The following is a 20,873-nucleotide window of genomic DNA, read 5'->3' as shown; positions in this document are numbered from 1 at the left end:
AATTTCCATCCCTACGATGAATCAGAAATGAAATGTATTCTTGCACACATTTTTCAAAATCAAGATATGCCAATATCGTGGCATAGTACTCAAACCTGGCACAAGTAAACACACACACCCTATTTTAATATTGAAGCTGCATGATGGGGTTTGCACAACAAACCCTGTGACCATATGTGCAGACAGTGCTTTTCTTCTCGGTGTCGGTACAGTGTACCCTAGAGTATCTCCAGAAGAAAAAATCTGTATGCAGGTATGTTAGAGGAGTTTAAGCAGTAGAACCAAACAGGAAGCCATCTCGGTCAGGAAATATAGTTGTTTTCAAAGCACTCAAGCAAATTTCTGTCTTCTCAAAAGTCTCAAGAACTACATAGCTTTGAAGCCAATACGGATCATGGAGTCACCAAGTGGTCTTGGCCAAATCACACCCATGCATTTTTCTTATCTTTTCAGGGACACATGTTTTCAGAATCAGTGTTTATAATCACCACCCTTCCCTCCAAAATGTTGCTTGGAGTAAAAGATTTGAGATCAATTTTGGCTACAGATCAGTCCAGAAGACACAACAGAGAACGACGCCAACAACAAAAGACCCACTAAAATCTTTGAAATCTAATTAAGTAGTAAGAGAAGATTCTGAACTGCATTTATATGAACCTGAGGCACAAGTAGTCTAAATATATAAAAAACTTTTTTCTGATAAAACATGCCTACTGCTTTGAGAATATATAATCTAGAGGACAAATTTCAACAAAAATACAAAATCAAGTGTGAGAATCCATCCAGCTCTCAGGATTCTGGCAATGTTCAACAAGTCCTATTGAACATAAAACAAAACATTTTTCTTCTCTGTTTAGTAAACACACGACAGGGGAAATGTGATTATTTCAGAAAGAGCAGCTTGGACTTTGGTATATTGAAAGGAGTCCAAGCAGGTCATTTCTGAGCAAAACTGAAGCAGCCAAGAGCCGCACTTACTCTCAGCCAGAGTCACATAAAGGCTTAGCAGGAAATAAAAGAAGGCTATGAAAACAGTTGGCAACTCAAGTGGGTCCAAGAGGCCCGCATGGCAGATAATGAGCTTCATAGAAGTCCGGTGCTCAATGAGAAACCAAAAATCATTAAACCACTGCTGGTGTCGCAGCTGCCCCATTCACAAGGAAAACACCATCTTCAGAAGGGCAGCAGCAGAAAAAGTGAAATATCTTGCATGACCAACACAAGGGCGGTTTTGATACCTGCCGTTTTACTTAATGCAATAAACATTCCATTTTTGTTAATTCACAAGCCATTTAAAAACAAAACCAAGGTTAACCTTTTCTGCTCCCTTTAAAATGGATGTTGCTGGGGAAAAATTTGATATTGCTGTAGACGGAACAATCGCCATTTAACGGTGCAACCGTAGTAAAAGTAAAGGGTAAAGGGACCCCTGACCATTAGGTCCAGTCGTGACCAACTCTGGGGTTGCGGCGCTCATCTCGCTTTATTGGCAGAGGGAGCCGGCGTACAGCTTCCGGGTCATGTGGCCAACATAACTAAGCTGCTTCTGGCGAAACCAGAGCAGCACACGGAAACGCTGTTTACCTTCCTACCTATTTATCTACTTACACTTTTGAGGTGCTTTCAAGCTGCTAGGTTGGCAGGAGCAGGGACCGAGCAACGGGAGCTCACCCCGTTGTGGGGATTCAAACCGCCGATCTTCTGATCAGCAAGTCCTAGGCTCTGTGGTTTAACCCACAGTGCCACCCACGTCCCTGCGGTGCAACCATACAACCAGTTATATATACTCTTTGAATATTTGGTTGCATGAAGTTTTTAATTCACATTCAGTAGTTTAAAGCTTTCTCTCTCTGTTAGGTGGATTTGTAGCTGGTTGACTGACTGAACCCAAAGAGTATGGCTCCTCATCATCGTGGGGGAAAAGTGACAAGTGAGGTGCCGCAGGGTTCTGTCCTGAGCCCGTTGTTGTTCAATGTCTTCATAAATGACTTGGATGAAGGAATTGAGGGGATGCTCATCAAATTTGCAGGTGGCACCAAACTGGGAGGGGTAGCCAATGCCGCGGAAGACAGAATCGAGATTCAAAATGACCTTAACATATTGGAGAACAGGGCTGAAGCTAACAAAATGATTTTCAATAGGGACAAATGTTAAGATTCTGCACTTAGGCAGGAAGAACCAGATGCACAAAGGTTAAGATGTGGGACACCTGGCTTACTATCAGTACATGTGAAAAGGATCTTGGGGTCTTGGTGGACCACAAGCTTAATGTGAGTCAACAGTGATGCAGCGGCAAAAAAAGCTAATGCTATTCTAGGCTGCATCAACAGGAGTATAGTGTCCAGATCAAGGGAAGGTATAGTACCACTCTATTCTGTCTTGGTCAGACCCACCTGGAGTGCTGTGTCCAGTTCTGGGTGCCACAATTTAAGAAGGATGTTGACAAGCTGGAATATGTGCAGCAGAAAACAACTAAGAAGATCCAGGGTCTGGAAACCAAGCCTTATGAAGAATGGTTGAGGGAGCTGGGTATGTTTAGCCTGGATAAGAGGAGATATGATAGCAATCTTCAATATCTCAAGGGTTGTCACATGGAAGAGAGAACATGCTTGCTTTCTCCTGCTCTGGAGGGTAGGACTCAAACCAATGGCTTCAACTTACAAAAAAGGAGATCTCGACTAAACATCAGGAAGCACTTTCTGACAGTAAGAGCTGTTTGATAGTGGAATAGTCTCCCTCGGGAAACTGTGGTTTCTTTTGCCTTGGAAGTTTTTAAGCAGAAGTTGGATGGCAATCTGTCATGGATGCTTTAGTTGAGATTCCTGCATTAAAGGGGGTAGGTCTAGATGATCCTTGGCACTCCTACTGGTCTTGACACTCCTCCTTTCTGCCAGGGTTACTCACACAGGGTCAAGCAAAACCCCACACGCAAATACACCTTCCATTTCAATTGTCCACGCTCCTGAAGAACAAGAGCTTGCATGCCCAAGGCCTATTCCCAACTACACACCAGACACACAAAGTGAGGCTTCATTCATCAATATAGCCACCATTATTGTAAGCTTTCAAACATTTTCTGGGCTAGGGAGAGAAAGGAAAAAAATGAAGGCGTTTGCTGTTAAATCTACAGCTGGCATAACTGTATGCTCGTAGCAGGTGCTTTATAAAGCAAATGTTGACAGAATAACTTTGTTACCTTAGAAACTCGTTGCTATGAGGAAGCAGCTACAAAATCATCTTAGGTGGTCTAACTTGACACTCCTACATCGCTCACAGCCACCTCTCCCCAAATATGTATGTACCATACATAAGAGAAAATGGTTAAAGAATATTGGTTCAGATGTTGTTTTATAAGCCCTAACAAGATCCCCAGCACTTCAGAAAAAGCTGCCCTGAGGTACATGTAAAACTTTAAGGAACACTCTAAAAAAAACCCCCACATTTACCTCATAAGGGGTGGGGATTTGTATATGCTCTTGTCATATCAAAACATTTCAAATAACCAGACACGATTCAATCATTTGTTCATATTCTTAGATTCCTGGATGTATAGTAACTCATAAGCATTTTATTTCTAGTTGGCATAGGAACTCGCAAATGAGTTATTTAACAAGTGTGGAAAATGGAAACTGTTCTTCAATAATACATAATTTTGAACCTGAAAAGCTATAGCACCTTTCCTCACAGAGGCACAATTTAGATCCATAGAAGAAACACACTGTTGGAAAAAGCTTAATAAAGTTTACAGTCTCAGACTTCGGAGAGAATTCCTGGAGAATCTCTCCTGCACAAGCCTCATTAGACGAAAGAGGTGCCGTACTAACAGAAGGCTTTTCCCCAGATGTTGCCAGGAGGTTTTGCTCATTGTCTTTTAATTAAGTAATTAATCGGTTCATTTTGTATACCGACGTTCATCTGAGGATCACAGGTCAGTTTACAATATAAATAGAATTATGTTGCTCTTACACAGGGGAATTGGAGAGCCACAGCTAATCACCAGTGCTGTGGCTAGATGGAACAATGATTGGACTCAGTATAAGGGGCTTCCTATGTTCCGAATTGTCATGTCTACATCAAGCAAAATGTTTAAATGGCTGTATTTCCTTCTATCACAGGGAACGCTACACAAGCTGATAAGGAAAGGCACCTCTTTCAAGGTTAGAGAAATCTAGGAGATTCAGCAAACAGACAGGACGTTATTCCACAGTTCCTCGTTTTCCAGGTGCTATGGAGTTTTCCCAACAGCTGGCTTGGTCATGACCACAGAATGGAAGATGGAAGAAGGATCCCCAAGGACGTGCTCTCTGGGGAGCTGGCTTCAGGCACCAGGCCCATTGGAAAACCAACTCTGGATTACAAAGATGTCTGAAAACATGACATGAAGGCTGGTAACATCAACCCTGCTGTGTGGGAATTCCTTGCAGAGGACCGCAGCAACTTAGGAACAGTAAATCTTCTTCTGTTTCTCACCACCACAGGTCATTCATAATGTCAAAAATATTTCATTTTTTAAAAAAACCTCTAAAGTATTATCATAATTCACCTCGTGAAAATATCCCAACAAATACGTCAATGTGTGTATTCATATGTGTTCTTGTAACTGTAAGACCATTTGATCTCTCTCTTTTAATTCAACATCATTAAGTAACAAAGTCTTTGCATGAAAGAAAGCAGTCACGTGGCTGGTTCTACCTTGACCTCAGGCCCATTCTCAGCCGTCTTTTCTCTGTTTCTGCCCTGCTGCAAAGTATACACCGAGGGACCCAGTCTCAAAATCTTTCCACTGCCAAGACATTCATCACCCTTGTAGAAAACAGCAAACTGAAAAGACAAATGGCAACAATGTTTACAGCACACAGAGAGTTATGTGTAACTGCAAGGAATAGATAACTGAACACAGAACCAAAGTCACATGTAAGCTCTCCTTTTTGAACATGGCAATGTGAAAAAATAGGCAAGGGCATCAAAGTTATTGGTATGTGTGAAACTCAATATATAAAAAAACTGCACAGATATATAGATATACAATATACAGTTTTAAAGAAGCAATCTTCTAAATAAACAAAAAGGCAAGTGTTGCATTCCATGGCAAGTATGTTAAATGCTTTTCCTTTGATATACCACTCAAAAGGTGCCTATAAAAATTCTCTTCACTAGGAGACTAACATCTGAACTTAATCATTACTATCTAGCACACCCATCAATAGACCACAAGCACACAGCCCATAGCATCAATTAATCTGCACACCAGGACACATACACACATTTTTATGTTGTATTGTAGATCCTTTTTTGTTAAATTTGCAGGATTTGAAAGCCATCCTGCAGTTTTGGAGGCTGGTGACTCAAGACATCGCCAGGTCCAAATAAAACAAACTACTCAGCTGTGTATGAGAATTCAATGGCAAGACTCTTCTGAAAAATTAAATGTTCTTAAGTCTCACTATTTTGTGGACACAACCCTGCGCTTGGCTATTCGCTTCACTCTCTCAAGATTTCAGTAGGACTTGCTTGAGTCACCGTCTTGATACGAGGCTGCAGTTTAGAAAGCGCTCTGAGCGTTTTCACGTCAGTCGTTGAAGCCATTATGCTGCTTTCCAAAATGCAACCCATTTCTTCTAGGATAGAGTGAGATGAAAATGGAACAGAAGGAAGTGGGCAACAGCTACAGTTCTCATTTATTCATCCATTTTAGAAAAGGTATTGCACCCTCTCAAAACACTGTACTACTTTACATTAGACCACTGGCCCATAACGGCCAAACACTGTCTTTTACAGCTGGCAACTGCTTCCCAGGATCTCAAGCAGAGGTCTTTCCCAGTTTTGCTCTTACAGAAGCCAAGAGTTCAACACGAGACCTTCTCCATACAATGCAGGTGCTTTTTCACTGAGCTACAGCTCATCCCTCCTCCTCATTTACTTGGAAGTGAGCTTTGCTGAACTCAGTGGGTCCCACTTCCAAGCAGACGTCCACAGGATCTGGCACTGACTCACGGAAAATGAAAGAAGTAGAGCTTAGTGTTGCCTCTTTCACTATAATTAGCAGTCCATTATACACATTCTACAACTTTCTTTAAAAAAAGAAATAGGGACGACTGAATTTATAGTACCCAATAAATGATAATTAGTAAAATGAAACTGCAAGGGATCAGAAAGTTGTGCAACAAGGAAAGAAAAATCCATTAGAAACAGTATTTCCCTGCAGGCTGATAAGCGGCTTAGCGGCTTGGGAAAAAGGGGGGGGGGGGAAACCCCGCAGGAACTCGCAAGACGCAAGCCCATAGGAAATTCGTTTTGCGAAGCACCTCCAAAACGGAAAACCCTTTCGTCTAGCGGGTTTTCCGTCTTGCGAGGCATTCGTCTTGCGGGGCACCACTGTATATGCAAAGAGGCCTGCTCTCAGGTAACTGCATAAGACTGCTGCACTGAAAATACGTTGCAACTTATTGACAGAAGAAGTCATTATGTCTCAGGGAAAAAATCCAAGCAGACTTGTTGTGGGGCACAATTTATGTAAGATCAACTTTAAAAGTTCAAACTGTGATCAATTCAGACTGAAGAAATAAAGAAATTCAAACGTATTTTGACGAAGCTTTTTACCTGTCCAGGACTCTTGTGTTCAAACGGTGAGATGCTTAAGGCTGAATTTCCTAAGCATATTTTTCCCCACCCAGGAAGGAAGTCCCAGTTGACCGATAGGCTGTAAATTTAACACACAGGAAGAAACCAAAAGCATCTTCCGTACCTACCTGGCCTGGGGCAAGAGCCCTGATTGGCTTGACCATTGTCACCCATACAGTCCCATCCTGATTTAGAGTTAAGGTGCAAGGCTCTAAACACAAAATAAAATAAAATAGATGTTAAAGAACTAGCTTTAAACAAAAAACACAAAATAAAATAAAATAGATGTTAAAGAACTAGCTTTCGCATTCTCATCAAATTTGAATGCTATCTCCTAATCCAAATAAATGTCATTGTGCAGTAATACTGGCTCTTTTCCTAGGACAGTGGTACCTCAGGTTACATATGCTTCAGGTTACATATGCTTCAGGTTACAGACTCTGCTAACCCAGAAATAGTATATCGGGTTAAGAACTTTGCTTCAGGATGAGAACAGAAATCGTGCTCCGGCAGCGCGGCAGCAGCAGGAGGCCCCATTAGCTAAAGTGGTGCTTCAGGTTAAGAACAGTTTCAGGTTAAGAACGGACCTCCGGAATGAATTACCGTATTTTTTGCTCTATAAGACTCACTTTTTCCCTCCTAAAAAGTAAGGGGAAATGTGTGTGTGCGTCTTATGGAGCGAATGCAGGCTGCGCAGCTGTCCCAGAAGCCAGAACAGCAAGAGGGATTGCTGCTTTCGCTGCGCAGCAATCCCTCTTGCTGTTCTGGCTTCTGAGATTCAGAATATTTTTTTTCTTGTTTTCCTCCTCCAAAAACTAGGTGTGTCTTATGGTCTGGTGCGTCTTATAGAGCGAAAAATACAGTAAGTACTTAACCCGAGGTACCACTGTAATACCAAACGCCTTCCCCACAGAAGTAAAATGAACGAATAAATGACGTCTAGTCACCTAGTGCCATCTGGTGTTGGAAGCGGAAATGACACTCCATCATTTTGTCCCGAATCAGCTCTGCGGGAGGTTCCTCTGCGATCCAGTGTACCCTGTTTGTCCGCAAGAGATCTCTGTAAAGTGCAGGATGGTCTGTAGAGGGTGCCTTGGAAGTGGGTACAACAATTTTAATTTAAAACTGGCTGATCACATGGCTGATCATTATGACTAAAACCAGCATTTGGGTAAGGAAAACAGTTACAAAGCCACTCTTTTATTACGGATTAGTAACTTCACAGCCACGTTTGCAATACTGTGGTTTTTGATTACACATTTTACACATCGCTTGGGAAGACAGGTGAACTAATGCCAGTGCACTGGAAGAAGCAAAGATCAATAGTGTCAAAGCAATGATGCTTCAACATCAACTTCGTTGGACTGTCCTGTTGGTCGGATGCCTGATGATCGTCTTCCAAAGCGACCACTCTGTTCCAAACTTAAAGATGGAAAGTGTAATGCTGGTGGTCAACAAAAGAGGTATAAAGACTGTCTCAAGGCAAATCTTTAAAAATGTAGTATAAACACTGACAACTGGGAAACACTGGCCTGCGAGCGCTCCAATTGGAGAACAGCCTTTACCAAAGGTGTCATGGGCTTTGAAGACACTCGAACTCAGGACACAAGGGAGAAACGTGCTAAGAGGAAGGCACACTTGGTAAACCTTCACCATGCTCAACTCCCACCCGGAAACCAAGGTCCTAACTGTGGAAGGACATGTGGATCCAGAATTGGCCTCCACAGCCACTTACTGACTCACTGTTAAAACTGTGTTCATGGAAGACAATCTTACTCGGCTACGAGGGATCGCCAAAGAAGAAGACTGTGTTGGATCTTTGGATCTCAATTTTTTAAAAAGTCTGATGTTTAATGACGTCACTGCTTCAAATATTTCTTTCAGGAAGAGAGAAACTACTTCAGTGAAACCATGAAAATTTCTGCAAGATTCAGGGTTTCCTATAGGACAAGATGACACAAAATACCTTGGGATCACAAGGACAGTGGTTTATCTTGTCTTTAGATTTCAGTACTTTCATTTTCTACAAAAGGGATGGCAAAAAACATAAAAACTGGCTTGCTTGCGTTTAAGCATGATTTCTGAATCTCAAGCAAGCATGCTTAGCCTGCAGTCCTCCAGATATTGCTGGACTACAATTCCCATCACCCCAGGCGACTGGTCTTGCTAGCTAGCGTTGATGGGAGTTGTAGTCCAAAAACAGCTGGAGACCCAAGTTTGGAAAACTCTGATCTAGAGAGTCATAGGTTAGCAACCTCTTGTCTAAGAATGGCTAAAGAATGCCCAAAAAATAGGGTGCGAAATGATTATTTGAAGTGGGTGGGTGTTATGGGCTCCTATCATAGTGCAACATCTGTAAATAGCAGGTAAAGGTAAAACTAAAGGATCCCTGGAGAGTTAAGTCCAGTCCAAGGTGACTATGGGGTGCGGTGTTCATTCCGCTTCAGGGCAAGGGAGCCGGCATCTGGCCAGCATGACTAAAATAGCTAAAACAGTTTTGCAGTTTTCCTCACCTTTCCAGCCCCTCATTTTGCAAGATAACAAGCAGGTTTACTGGGTGTCTCCTTTTACAGTGGTACCTTGGTTTACGAACTTAACCCGTTCCAGAAGTGCATTCTTAAACCAAAGTGCTCTTAAACCAAGGCGTGCTTTCCCATAGCAGCAGGGGATTCAATTTACAAATGGAACACACTCAACAGGAAGTGGAACATGTTCTGCTTCCAAAGCAAAGTTCACAAACCAAAGCACCTACTTCTGGGTTTGCAGGATTCTTAATCCAAGTTGTTCATAAACTAAGCTGCTCTTAAACCAAGGTACATGTCTAGGTGTGGGGGGGGGGCAAAGCTTAGCTATGCAAACTAAACTATGATTTTACTATGGAATTTGGGATTTTAAACAGGTTTTAGGCAATATACCATGATAAACACTACCTACACTGCCGTGGACAAACATTATTAATCAAAGATATAGTAATATATTTGGTAAGACTAACTTACATTAGTTCTAAGGCAAAACTCAACAATTTCTTTCAGTGCATGCCATTAGATTCCTGATGCCAACATCCTTTTCAATCTTTGTTAATCAAAGAATCTTGTTAATCTTGTTAATCAAAAGCCAGTTTGAACAGGATGTAATAAAACTTGACACCAGCTAACTTAACGGCTTTTCTTTTTCTTTTCAATGGAAAAGCCAAGAATCTTAGGCCAATAATAACCACATTCTTTTTGGCAGGAATTACAAACGGTACACAGAATTAGAAAACTTACCACAAAGATCTCCCTAGAGGCAATATTTTTATCTACAACAAACCAAGCATCTTTGAGGCCTCCTAGCCTGGCTCTCTGGCCATACGTATACAAGAAACAACCTAAAAATTAAAAATAAAATAAAATATATATTTCACATCGTTAACACTGCTTAAGCCTTTTGTTCCTCCAGAAATCGCAACCTACCATTTCAACAGAGAACAGAATCCTACAGATTAAAAATATAGTTTCTGAATGAGTAACTCATGAAAACTTAGGGGACACTCATCAACTGTGGCATTTTCATTTTCATTTTTTAAAAAAGTAAGCCTGAGTCTATAAAGTCAAAAACCTTTTCTAAAAGTGTGATTCAACAAAGCAGAATATGCTGACAATCATCTGCCACGCCCGCCTCAAATGTCAAAAAATGCTCCATATTTATACACTTTATTAGCTAGGATCAGGCACAAGTTCCTTTCTAGGCCTTTGGAACAGTATTTATCAAGAAAAGTAGCAGATAACAAATTGGCAAATAAGCAGGCATTAGAGGAGATATGAGCATATTTTGTGAAACTGTTATAATTGAGGGTATTGCTCTACTTCACCAAGGAAACAAAAAAATGTTCTCAGTTATTATGCAAGAAAGTTCAACTACCTAAAACTCACAAAGACAAGAATTCTACCAACATTTTGTCTTACAATTTAAAATCTTACTGTGTTTGATCATGCCACTGGCCTATAGAGATTACAAATTTAAGCCACCCATTTGTAGATGTATTTACAGCAATGGTTATTTGTACCATTTGCCTTTAAAACTGCACTGAGGGGCTAACTTAAATCACAAGGTAGACAATAGAACAGGGGTTGCCAACCCTTTTGAACCAATGGGCACATTCAAACTGGGGTTATATAGCATATTTCTACCACTTGAAGCACTATTATTTCAGTAATTCTCACAGTAGCCCTGTAAAACAAGCGAGTGTCTGAAAGTTACATATTGGAAAGTCAACAATCATGGCATGAAAAAGGCCACCTAATGAGTGGAAGGTAGAGGTAAGGATCTGCAAGTGAGAATTATGGCTCATAACTCACATTCATTTCTATTTTATTACACCAGCATTTCTCAGTGACCATATTTTGGATTGCATTCAGTCATATAAATAAACCAATAAAAGTCCACATTTTCATGTTACATGCACAAATTTGAAATGTGTAATTTTTAGATAGATACCAAAATGAGAATATAAATATGCAATAGTTTTGCCATCGAATGGGTAGGCCTCTTCCCCCTTACAAATCTTTTGAACCTATATATTCCATCTTGCAAGGTAAATGGAATTTCCATGCACTACTCTGGTTCACCAGAAGCGGCTTAGTCATGATGGCCACATGACCCGGAAGCTGTACACCGGCTCCCTCGGCCAATAAAGCGAGATGAGCGCCGCAACCCCAGAGTCGTTCGCAACTGGACTTAACGGTCAGGGGTCCCTTTACCTTTACCTAACTATGAAGAAGAGAAGCACCGTGAAGGACTGGAACCACCTCTATATCTCTGTATTAAGGGAATGAAGGGTGTGCAAGACCCCAGACCAGTCGCCTCCAGAGAAATGAACATTCCAGTCCCACAACCCCATTCCCAAACCTTAGGCTTAACTTTGAGGAATCAAAACCCACAGCTTCCTTTGGATTTAATGAGAAATGCACAGCAAAACTACCCTGTTGAAAAGCCTCTGCAAAGTCTCACGCTGCTGAAGGCCAAGCCCAGCAATTATTACAATTCCTTTCTTTGTGAAAATGATTGTTCTCCCTTTACATGTCTGGTCTAATTTCAAGCATTAACAGATTCCTTCCTTAAGCATGTTTATGTTTATATTGCTTTACCATTTACTTTAAAGAGATTAAAGGATCAAAATTTTGTCAGCCTAAAAAAAGGCTCATTTCCCTACAATTTATCAGCTAATAAAACAGAAACAGAACACAGCAGTAGAATAGCTAACTACCAAATCTGAAGCTTTTACAACCAGATACTTTTGACACAAATTGCGTTCTACAAGCACCGGGGCTCAACATTTAATCTACTGTTAGTTGGGCCAACTCAGGAAAGACAGAACTCAGAAAAGTCCTTTCTGATGCCTCTGCATCCTTCCTGTTCATGAGATATGGGGTCAGAGAGCCAGAAAACAGAGGTATAAACCTTGCTTTTCATATATAACCGTGCTGTGAAATGCAAATAAATTACAAAAGAGCAGTCCAATTTTTTCCAAACACAAGGGATGTTAGCATAGTAACAAAATACCAGCTGACCTTTGTGTGTTCCAATGACCTTGTTGTCTTCAATGGAAACAAAGTTGCCTGGACGGGGCTCCAAATACTGCAAGGAAAACAACTGTGTGTAAAAACCCACTCCCAGGCCACAATCTGAAAATTAAACCAAAGCAAAACAAAACAGCATACTTTATTTTTTAAAGACACCTGATACAAGTTATCTATAAATGTGGTGAATCCGTAATTACTTACCTCCAGAAGGAACTTTTCAAAATTCCTTTCACCGATAAAACAGATTCCCATGCTCTAAAATAAAACAAGGGAACAGAAACGCTGACCATCGTGACCAAACAACAAATAAAAAAGCATGGATATTTTAAAAGTTTTAACAGCACAGAAGATAAAGCTAGAAACATGCAGAGCAAAGAGCAAAATTCAATTTCCATCAAAGACAACATCCTTCCCTGAAGTACATAAATAAAAATCTAATATTAATTTATTAAAACATTTATATCTGGTCTCTCCTACAAAAGATCTCAGTAACTAACAGCTGGTTTAAAAAAGGCAGGAAAGTGAAATTCTGTGTAGTTCAGATGAAAAAGAGCAGTTAAGCAGAAGTCTCTCCACTATACCTGCTCTGGAAGCTAATTCCCTGAACATTATCACCTCACCTGTTAATTACTGCAATTCCAATACACCTCTTTGTTGCTAATTATATCCAGAAAACCATCACACAAAACCATGGCAACCCTTACCAGATTAATGGGTCGATCCCCAAACACCTTCCCTACTCCACCAACTAGGGTCTTAATTCACAAGAGGAAAACCACATTCGTCCTGATCAACTCTTCCAGGAAACACATAAAGAATCACTCTTTGACCACCCTATGGCAAGAATACTATAATATATTCATGGTCATCTCATGCCTGATTCTACCATGCAACACCTTCTGGTGACATGTCATGCAGATTCAACTTCTACTGGACAAGGAATGTGAAATGTGGTAAAAGCTAAAGCACTTTTTGGCAAACCCTTTCTATTCGTCTTCCTCGGAACTACTGCCACAAATTGGAGACACAGAGCAACGATCATATCAATGTTTTGGGAGGCTTGTTTAAACACTGTACTTCAGTGTGTGGATTACAAGAGTTGTAAATGTACACTTCACTAACCACTCATGCTTTAAACACATTACAAAAGCTAGTTTTTTTCAGTGAGCAATACCAATGGTTCAAACAAAAAACGTCAGAAGTTTGGACCATAGAATATTTTCCAGAAGTAATGAAGAGCCCAATTCAGCTGCACATGGAGAACAGGACTGGTGATCACGCCCGCAATGCCATGGCTGGTATCGGCCCCACTCACATGGCATAGACTTTTCCAATGCACATTTCAGTACCAATGCATGAATGCCCAGGAACAGGGCTATAACACAGGCAACTTCCCCCTTCTCCACAAGTGGCTTCTTTGTCCAGGGAACAACCATACTGAACTGTTACAATCATCTCTATTTCAATCACAGTGTGCAAAACAAGCTCTTATCAGGAGAACAATGGGGTGACAAAAACAATTTGAGGATGACAGAATTCTACCGCTGCACTCATTTTTTGATGGTGGCACAAGACCCATTCAGTGAGCAATTGCCCCTCTAAGCGCTTTGATGATAAGACAGTAAGAGTTACCCTGCCTCTTTTCTCTGCAGTACATGGTGAAGGTGATGTTCAGCAGCTATCTTCTTTACAAAGTCTTTTGTTAACTCTCCTAAAGGAAAAATGGTCCTCCGCAAGGCTTCTTGTGAGATCTGACTGAGAAAGAATGTCTGATCTTTAAAATGATCAGCTCCCTGAAGAAGTTTTACAGCTGTGAAAAGGGAGGTGAAGGAAAAGATATAAAATAAAATTACATTGACTATACACAGCCCATTTCACTCGCATGTTTCCTTCGCTGTATTTCTGACTATTACTTAAAGAGAATATTATAAAAGATTTCAAGTTTAATAGGAAAACTATCCAAATTTTCGCATTACAAAAAAAATGTGATGCATATTTTAAAGAAATGTTAAGAAAACACTCTTTGCACAAAGCAGCAATTGTTTGCAGACAAAGTAAGTGCTGATGTACACACTTCATCTGCCAACTATGATGCCCTCCCAATCACTTCAATTGAACGGATACTATATACATGGAGCTCCTCAGTGTGAGCCTATGGAAATATGTGCAGTTTGCTTCATGGTTAATAAAGGAAGCTCCACGTGCACTAACTATTCCATAACCAACCAAAGAGAAACTCCAGCTAGAGCTGCAATAAACATTTCATTTGATTTTAGCCCAACCCAGCAAGAAGCTATTCCTGTGAATTATTCCAGATGCTATGGAACATAAATTGCAGATGAACAAATATAGAAAACTTCGCATCAGAATCCACTGCACATTGTCCTTCAGAATATAATGCCTTCTGTATGTGCTACGCAATCAAGTAAAGTCTGATTCATTTATTTCACCCATGGGCCATTACAAAGTAGCTGAAACAATAAGGTACCGTATTTTTTGCACCATAACACTCACTTTTTTCCTCCTAGAAAGTAAGGGGAAATGTCTGTGCGTGTTATGGAGGGAATGCCTACGGGTGGCGGAGGGGATCTGCTGCAGTCGTGAGCAGAGGATCCATGGTTCCCCTTCCTTCCCTCCTCCGTGGCTCGCTTTGAAACAGCAAAGCGGGAGAATTGCCGCTGAGTGGGGAGGAGAGAGGGACAGCGAGCCTGCTTCTTTAAAGGAGCAAAGCGGGAGAGGAAAGGAGCCTTCTCCCCTTATACCCCTCTTCTGCATTATTAGCAGCATCCTTCTCCACACACCCCACGCGTGCTCCTTGTCCCTTGAGTGCTTTTCCTTCCCTCCCCACATAAAACTTGGTTACAAAGCATGGATCCACATGGATCCTCAGGATTTTTGCACTGGGTCACCCCAAATTCACCATCAGATCACATAGCATGTCCATAGCCACATCTTGCACCAAAAAAATCACGTACCCACTATTGCCTGGGGCCGCAGTGGTGCAAAAACGTGGTTACAAAGCATGGATCCACATGGATCCTCAGGATTTTTGCATTGGGCTACTCTAAATTCACTGTCAGATCACATGTCTGTGGCCACAGCATGAACCACAAAAATCATACATCCACTGTTTCGTTTAGAATATTTTTTTTCTTGTTTTCCTCCTCTAAAAACTACGTGCGTGTTATGGTCGGGTGCGTGTTATAGAGCGAAAAATACGGTACATCTGGGCAATCAACAGCCCTAAAACATACATAAGGCAACCCAAAACAGTAAATAACCCAACTTTTGTTCAGGCAATACTCAAAGGCAAGCATCCTGATTATGGGGTCTACAACGAGCAGCACTATACAGTGGCTTTTTCAGAATTTCTTCACCAAATAATGTAACCTTGCATCAATTGTCTGCTCTGCTTTAGCTTCTCCTTCCCTATCCTATCCTAAGAGATCTTTTGCAAAATACATGTTATGGGCAAAAATATGTAGGTTACATATGCCCCACTCATCCCAATTCTCAGCATAATAAATTATATTAAAAATAAGATCTGGATTTCAGTAGTAGGCCACTTACCATTTCTTACTTCAAATCTATTCCTGAAAAGTCCTTCTGGCCTGCGTATGTATTTTTGCTGAAATACTTCATTGTCTTCCAAAGAAGTTCTTGCATAATGTCCAGTGGCAATTGCATCTGCTCCTGGCAGGTTTAAAAAATATGTGCATGTTATGGGAGATTCTTCAGAGAGAAGCTTAGAACATGCTGCTATGTTAACAAAAGATCCAACATATTACGTAACAATGCTAGTTTCTATGGTACACCTAAATCCTGAAAAAACAAGAGGCCAGTCTTAAAATCTGTATCACTTTCTCAAGGGCTTGCTCCTGATTTTGGTTGCAGTTTCTTTATTGGCATTTAGGCATGAAACACAAGAAGCTGGCTCATGCAGAGTCAGACCACTGGTATGAATGCTTATGAGGCCACCGCCTAGCTGAAGTTAGACAAGTCACTGCTTGCCTGGATGGGACCTCCTGGGAACTATATTTATGCCACCTCGGGTAGAATAGATACAGGATATCAGGAAATAAAGAAGTTAAATATTTTTATGGCTTTCCATGGTTTCAAACGGGGCTTTTTCAGCCCTACCTGAAGATGCCAGGGATGGAACCAGATAATTTCTGCAATCGAAGCATGTGCTCTACTAAGCTACAGTCCTTTGGTTAAGTTGTAGATAATGCACACCTGCAAGCAACTTACCAAGGTTATTCACAGCATAATCCAGGAAATAATTGAATTTGATGTACTTATTGCATATAATATCAGGATTAGGGGTCCTTCCCAATTCATATTCATTTAAAAGGTAGCTGTAAAGAAAACTAGAATGATTATGAACATTTGGAAACTCAGCGCCATGTTTGCCAATTTTTAACCTAAATCTAACCACATGGGCTTACCAGGGATCTTACACATTTTATGTAAAAGCAAGTATGTCATTCGTATTTTCATCCCAGCAAGAGGGCTAGAACTGAACAAGCTTTCCTCTGTCTGGATTTCACTGAAGTTGTTTCTTCTTATGCTCAGAAACTCTGAGTTTAACATGGCAGTTCTTCTTGTATTTAGCACTTACTATGAAGTTCAGTGTTTATTATATTCAACCATGATTAAGAACTACTACCAAGATCAAGATCTTAAAATCTGCAGGCATGCTTTCAACAACTTGCAAATACAAACTGTATATTTGTAAACCATGACTGTACAATTCAAAGATGTTCACGTATGCAATATAATTAGCTATGAAGTCTATAGTTATGAATATGCATGTTGATCAGCAGGGATTTATGCCCTATTCCATCAAGCGGTGCCATAAGAGGATGTTCACTTGCTCTTGCAAAGGTTTCTCTCACTTCTTCTTTGCATTGAAGAACAGGAATCAGCCTCCAAAGGTAATTCTGCTGAGCCTGGTTGAACTTTATGATTTTGAAAATGGACATCTTCATCTTGTGCCTTCATGTATTTTAAACATCTGAGTCCTGCTTTTTGAGCTCATGAGGTGCTCAAAGTGCCTTATGAGTCCATCACTGCAAACAACAATAAAATGTTCTGCATGGACTCAACCATTAGCTGTAAATAAATTATGACTACAAACTGAGAGGTTGAATCCTCAGTAGAGGTTGAGCCAAGCTCTTTGTCTGGAGAAGAAGCATATGGCACTTGCTCAGATTTGGCACACTCCACTCCTCCCATCAAAAAAAATGAACCCACAAAATCATAAAACAAATTTCTATAAAAGAAAAATGACCATTTGCAGCACTCTATACTGCCCTACAGCAGATATCTCCAGATATATCAAGCAAACAACCTATCAGCTACAAGGAAATGAAACCTTGTTTTACACACACACACACACACACACACACACACACACACACCCTTTCTCATCCCAGACACAGTGATCCATCAGAGCCTTTAGTACATGAAAAATTCATTCACAGAGTCTCCCCTAAGGAAATTTTACAAGGATGCAAGGCCATGACATCCATCATGCATTCTCTATTCGTTATACCTCCAAGATGCCCTAAAAGAAATGGAAAATACCTCAGGAGCATTTGCAGGAGAAGAAGACAGTCCTATTAGATTAAAATGGGCTATAACAATAAAAATGTCAAAGGTGTAGAAATGCGAAGATGTGGGGGAGATGGGGGGGGGGAGAATGATTTTGCCCCAAGTCAAACATAAAAATTGGAAATTCTGAGGGGAACCACTGCACCTGGCCCAGCCAGGTGCAAGTGGAGGAGAGGGGCTGCAACGCTACCGCGACACTGCTCCTTCTCTCTGCTCTCCAGGTCATAGATGGGCTGCATGCAGCCCTGTGGAGAAGGGGCCTTTGTGGGGGGACTGGTTGCACCCCATCCCAAAAATGTGCCCCCACTACACCACTGTGCCTGAATATCATACGAGGGCTCTCTTACATGGAAGCTCTTTCCCTGTCTATAGATTTGCAAAGAGTAATTGATGTTTTTAATGATCACTCTGCACATGTATAACGGCATGTTTTCCTAAACAGGCGCTCTACAAGTCCTATTCTGATGAAAACAGCAAGATGAAAGTTGCAACCCCACCAATATCCACTGCAGGTGGAGGAAATGCAGTCAGTCATTCAGAGTGTCTGTGCATATGCAGAAAGGTTTGCATTACAGCACAGACCTAAGCTGACTTTGGGGATACCAGCCTCCCTTACTTCATTACTGCATAGAGCCATGCGAAGCTTTATCTTGGCAAATCTTTAATGAAAACTCTCTTACCTAAAGACTTCATTCCAATATTCTTTTACATAGAAAACCTGGTGAAATGGAATGTCTAGTATCTGACAAACTCTGTAAGCATCTTCACAGTCTTTGTCAGCGGAACAGATTCCTTGTTCATCCACAATGTCCCAGTTCTTCATAAACACTCCAGTCACTTGGTACCCTAGAGAGGACAAGAAAGAAGAAGAAAATATTTTGCATGAAGAATCACTCAAGACTAACCTTGCAAATTAAGCAAGCTGTCGAAAACAGCTGTCTCTTTCTCAGCAAGCCTTTTTCCTTTTTTTGCGAAGCCTCACGCTGTAACAGAAGACTGCTTCAAAACAAAAAACAAACAAACCAAGGTATACTCAGATTAGGAATAGATGTTATTTTGGCTTCATAGCAGAGCTTCATAGTGAAGAATTTCAGAGCTTGGAATCGCTAAGGAAGGTGAACTGGACGAATGAAGGTCACAGGCAGTTCCCAAACTGCTGCGCTCCAGGTATCTTGGACTTCAACTCCTACTAACCCTAACCAATAGCTAAGGATGGTGGGAATTGTAGTCAAAAGGCTTTATTAGCAGGGGGTTTTTCAGCTGGAACTTTTTAGGTGGGCGCCATTGCCATTCTAAGAGAACGAGGGAGGTGTTCATGGGGAATTCCAGCACCTCTTTCCCCATAAAAATAGCACTGTGTATTAGTATAATGTCCGTGGAAAGATGAGGGTGACACAAGGCTTTTACAGTAGATACAAGAGCCCCTTTCACGCAAGGAGGAGACATACTACTAATGCATTTATCGATCTTGCACACAGCCACACAGGCAGACTTGAGAAGGTTGTCTCATTTGTTCTCCCTGGAAGAAACTTTGTGGTGTTATAATTCTAAGGTCTCAAATACAGAATATCCATAAACGCTCACATATCTAAATATATAAACCATGTGTCTGAAATAGTACAGGAGAGCAATCCTTAAGCCATTTTGACTCTCCCCATGACCTCAAATATTCCTCTGCAGTAAGGGAAGCAAATGGGGAAAGTCTTCCCATTGTCTTTTCGCTTACAAAATCCTCTTTTAAGGGCGTCTTTGCGTATGAATAGGGCGAGCCTGTATAAATAAATAAAACAAGTAAATCCCACCCAGGAAAACGGCTCCCTGAGGAGAATAATGGGGGGAGGGGGGGGAGAGACTCGCGTGTGCGTTGACGAGACACGTGTGAAGGCTGCGGGAAGAAGGCCTGCCGCCACACTCAAGACACGGGAGTAAACCCTCCGGGCTTACTCGCGAGCAAAACACCTACAAACACCTCCACCCCGGCTGAGAAGCGGATAGGCGACGAAGCGGCGGCCGTGAGGCGGCGTCAGGGGAAGGAGGATGGCTCTGTTCCCGCGGCCCGTGAGGAAAAAAGCGGAGCTCGCGTGAGGGGAAGGCCGAGGCGCCGGGCCGCGTCCGAAACCCGCCGCCCGGGTGGCTGCTGCCTCACCTCTCCGCCGCAGCAGCAGGGCCGCCACGGCGCTGTCCACGCCGCCCGACAAAGCGCAGGCCACATGCCGCCCAGCGGCGCCCAACATCTTTCCCCTCACGGACCCGGCTCGGCTCCCTTCCGCGGGGCGGAGCCCAGCTCGCCGAGGGCGGGGAAGCGGCGCTTTCCGCTAGGCCGCGCGAGACCAACCACCGCCGTCCGCGGCGGGGCGGTTGTGTTGCCGGTGTTTTGTTTTTATTTCCCCCCACCACCACCAGAGAGGTCTTTCTGACGACGAGTCGCAGAGTTGGCCGAGTTGGAAAGGGCCCGCGAAGGTCGGCCTAGCGGCGGAGTTGGGAACCTTTCGCCCAACGCGGGATTCGAACCCGCGACCCCTTGAGAGTCTCATGAGGGCGAGTCAGGCTCACGGGGCCCGGTAGGGATTGGCGCCTCGGAGCAAGCAAGCGCACGTTGCACTGTGACGTCATCACGCCGCTTTAAATAGCCTTAGGGTGGCCACCTGTCCTGTATAATACAGGGCTGGCCCCTTATTTCGGCTTAAAATGCCACGTCCTGTGTTGATAAATTTGTTCTGTATTTCAGGTAGTGCCGGATTTACGTATAAGCTAAACAAGCTATAGCTTAGGGTCCCACTCTTCTTGGGGCCTCCCCCCAAAAATTCACTATTAATATACTTCTTAATTGTATTTCAGTTCAACAATTACTTTGATGAAATACATATTTTGCTATGTGCAAATGGCTTTAGATACCTATTAGGTCCATAAATTACCATATAGCATATATTCAACACAAAAAACAGCGACAATTTGTTGTTGACGAAGGACAGCTGGACATATAAAGGGCCCCATTACCTTCAGTAGCTTAGGGCCTCTTCAAAGTTAAATCCGGCCCTGATTTCAGGTCGTCTCTCTCTTTCTCTTTCTGCCAAG

The 20,873-nt window shown here is 42.0% G+C and overlaps 1 protein-coding gene across 9 annotated transcripts in view; it reads right to left on the bottom strand.

Annotated features, from left to right (window-relative positions):
• TRMU (tRNA mitochondrial 2-thiouridylase) overlaps positions 1–20,407 on the bottom strand; it is a 31,526-nt gene extending 11,119 nt beyond the window's left edge. For 4 of the 9 annotated variants that reach the window (XR_014539399.1, XR_014539400.1, XR_014539401.1 and 1 more), the window contains exons 1-12: positions 19,945–20,407; positions 18,479–18,644; positions 16,434–16,540; positions 15,753–15,875; positions 13,820–13,992; positions 12,384–12,437; positions 12,171–12,237; positions 9,888–9,988; positions 7,569–7,713; positions 6,750–6,832; positions 4,693–4,821; positions 2,394–2,540 (exon numbers count right to left, since the gene is read on the bottom strand). Coding sequence is in view for 5 of the 9 variants with exons in the window: in XM_083575236.1 (XP_083431362.1) it covers positions 2,394–2,540; positions 4,693–4,821; positions 6,750–6,832; positions 7,569–7,713; positions 9,888–9,988; positions 12,171–12,237; positions 12,384–12,437; positions 13,820–13,992; positions 15,753–15,875; positions 16,434–16,540; positions 18,479–18,644; positions 19,945–20,032 (1,383 nt within the window). In the remaining 4 variants the exon portion in view is untranslated. The remainder of the gene's footprint in view (positions 1–2,393; positions 2,541–4,692; positions 4,822–6,749; positions 6,833–7,568; positions 7,714–9,887; positions 9,989–12,170; positions 12,238–12,383; positions 12,438–13,819; positions 13,993–15,752; positions 15,876–16,433; positions 16,541–18,478; positions 18,645–19,944) is intronic. The other 5 variants (XR_014539402.1, XM_083575239.1, XM_083575237.1 and 2 more) reach the window with 4 other exon arrangements.
• Positions 20,408–20,873: the final 466 nt, after the last annotated feature.

The sequence above is a fragment of the Podarcis filfolensis genome, assembly GCF_964270895.1.
Source record: "Podarcis filfolensis genome assembly, chromosome: 10".
Classification (NCBI taxonomy): domain Eukaryota; kingdom Metazoa; phylum Chordata; class Lepidosauria; order Squamata; family Lacertidae; genus Podarcis; species Podarcis filfolensis.
The sequence above is the reverse complement of the archived record's forward strand: the minus strand, read 5'-3'. Positions and strand labels throughout refer to the sequence as shown.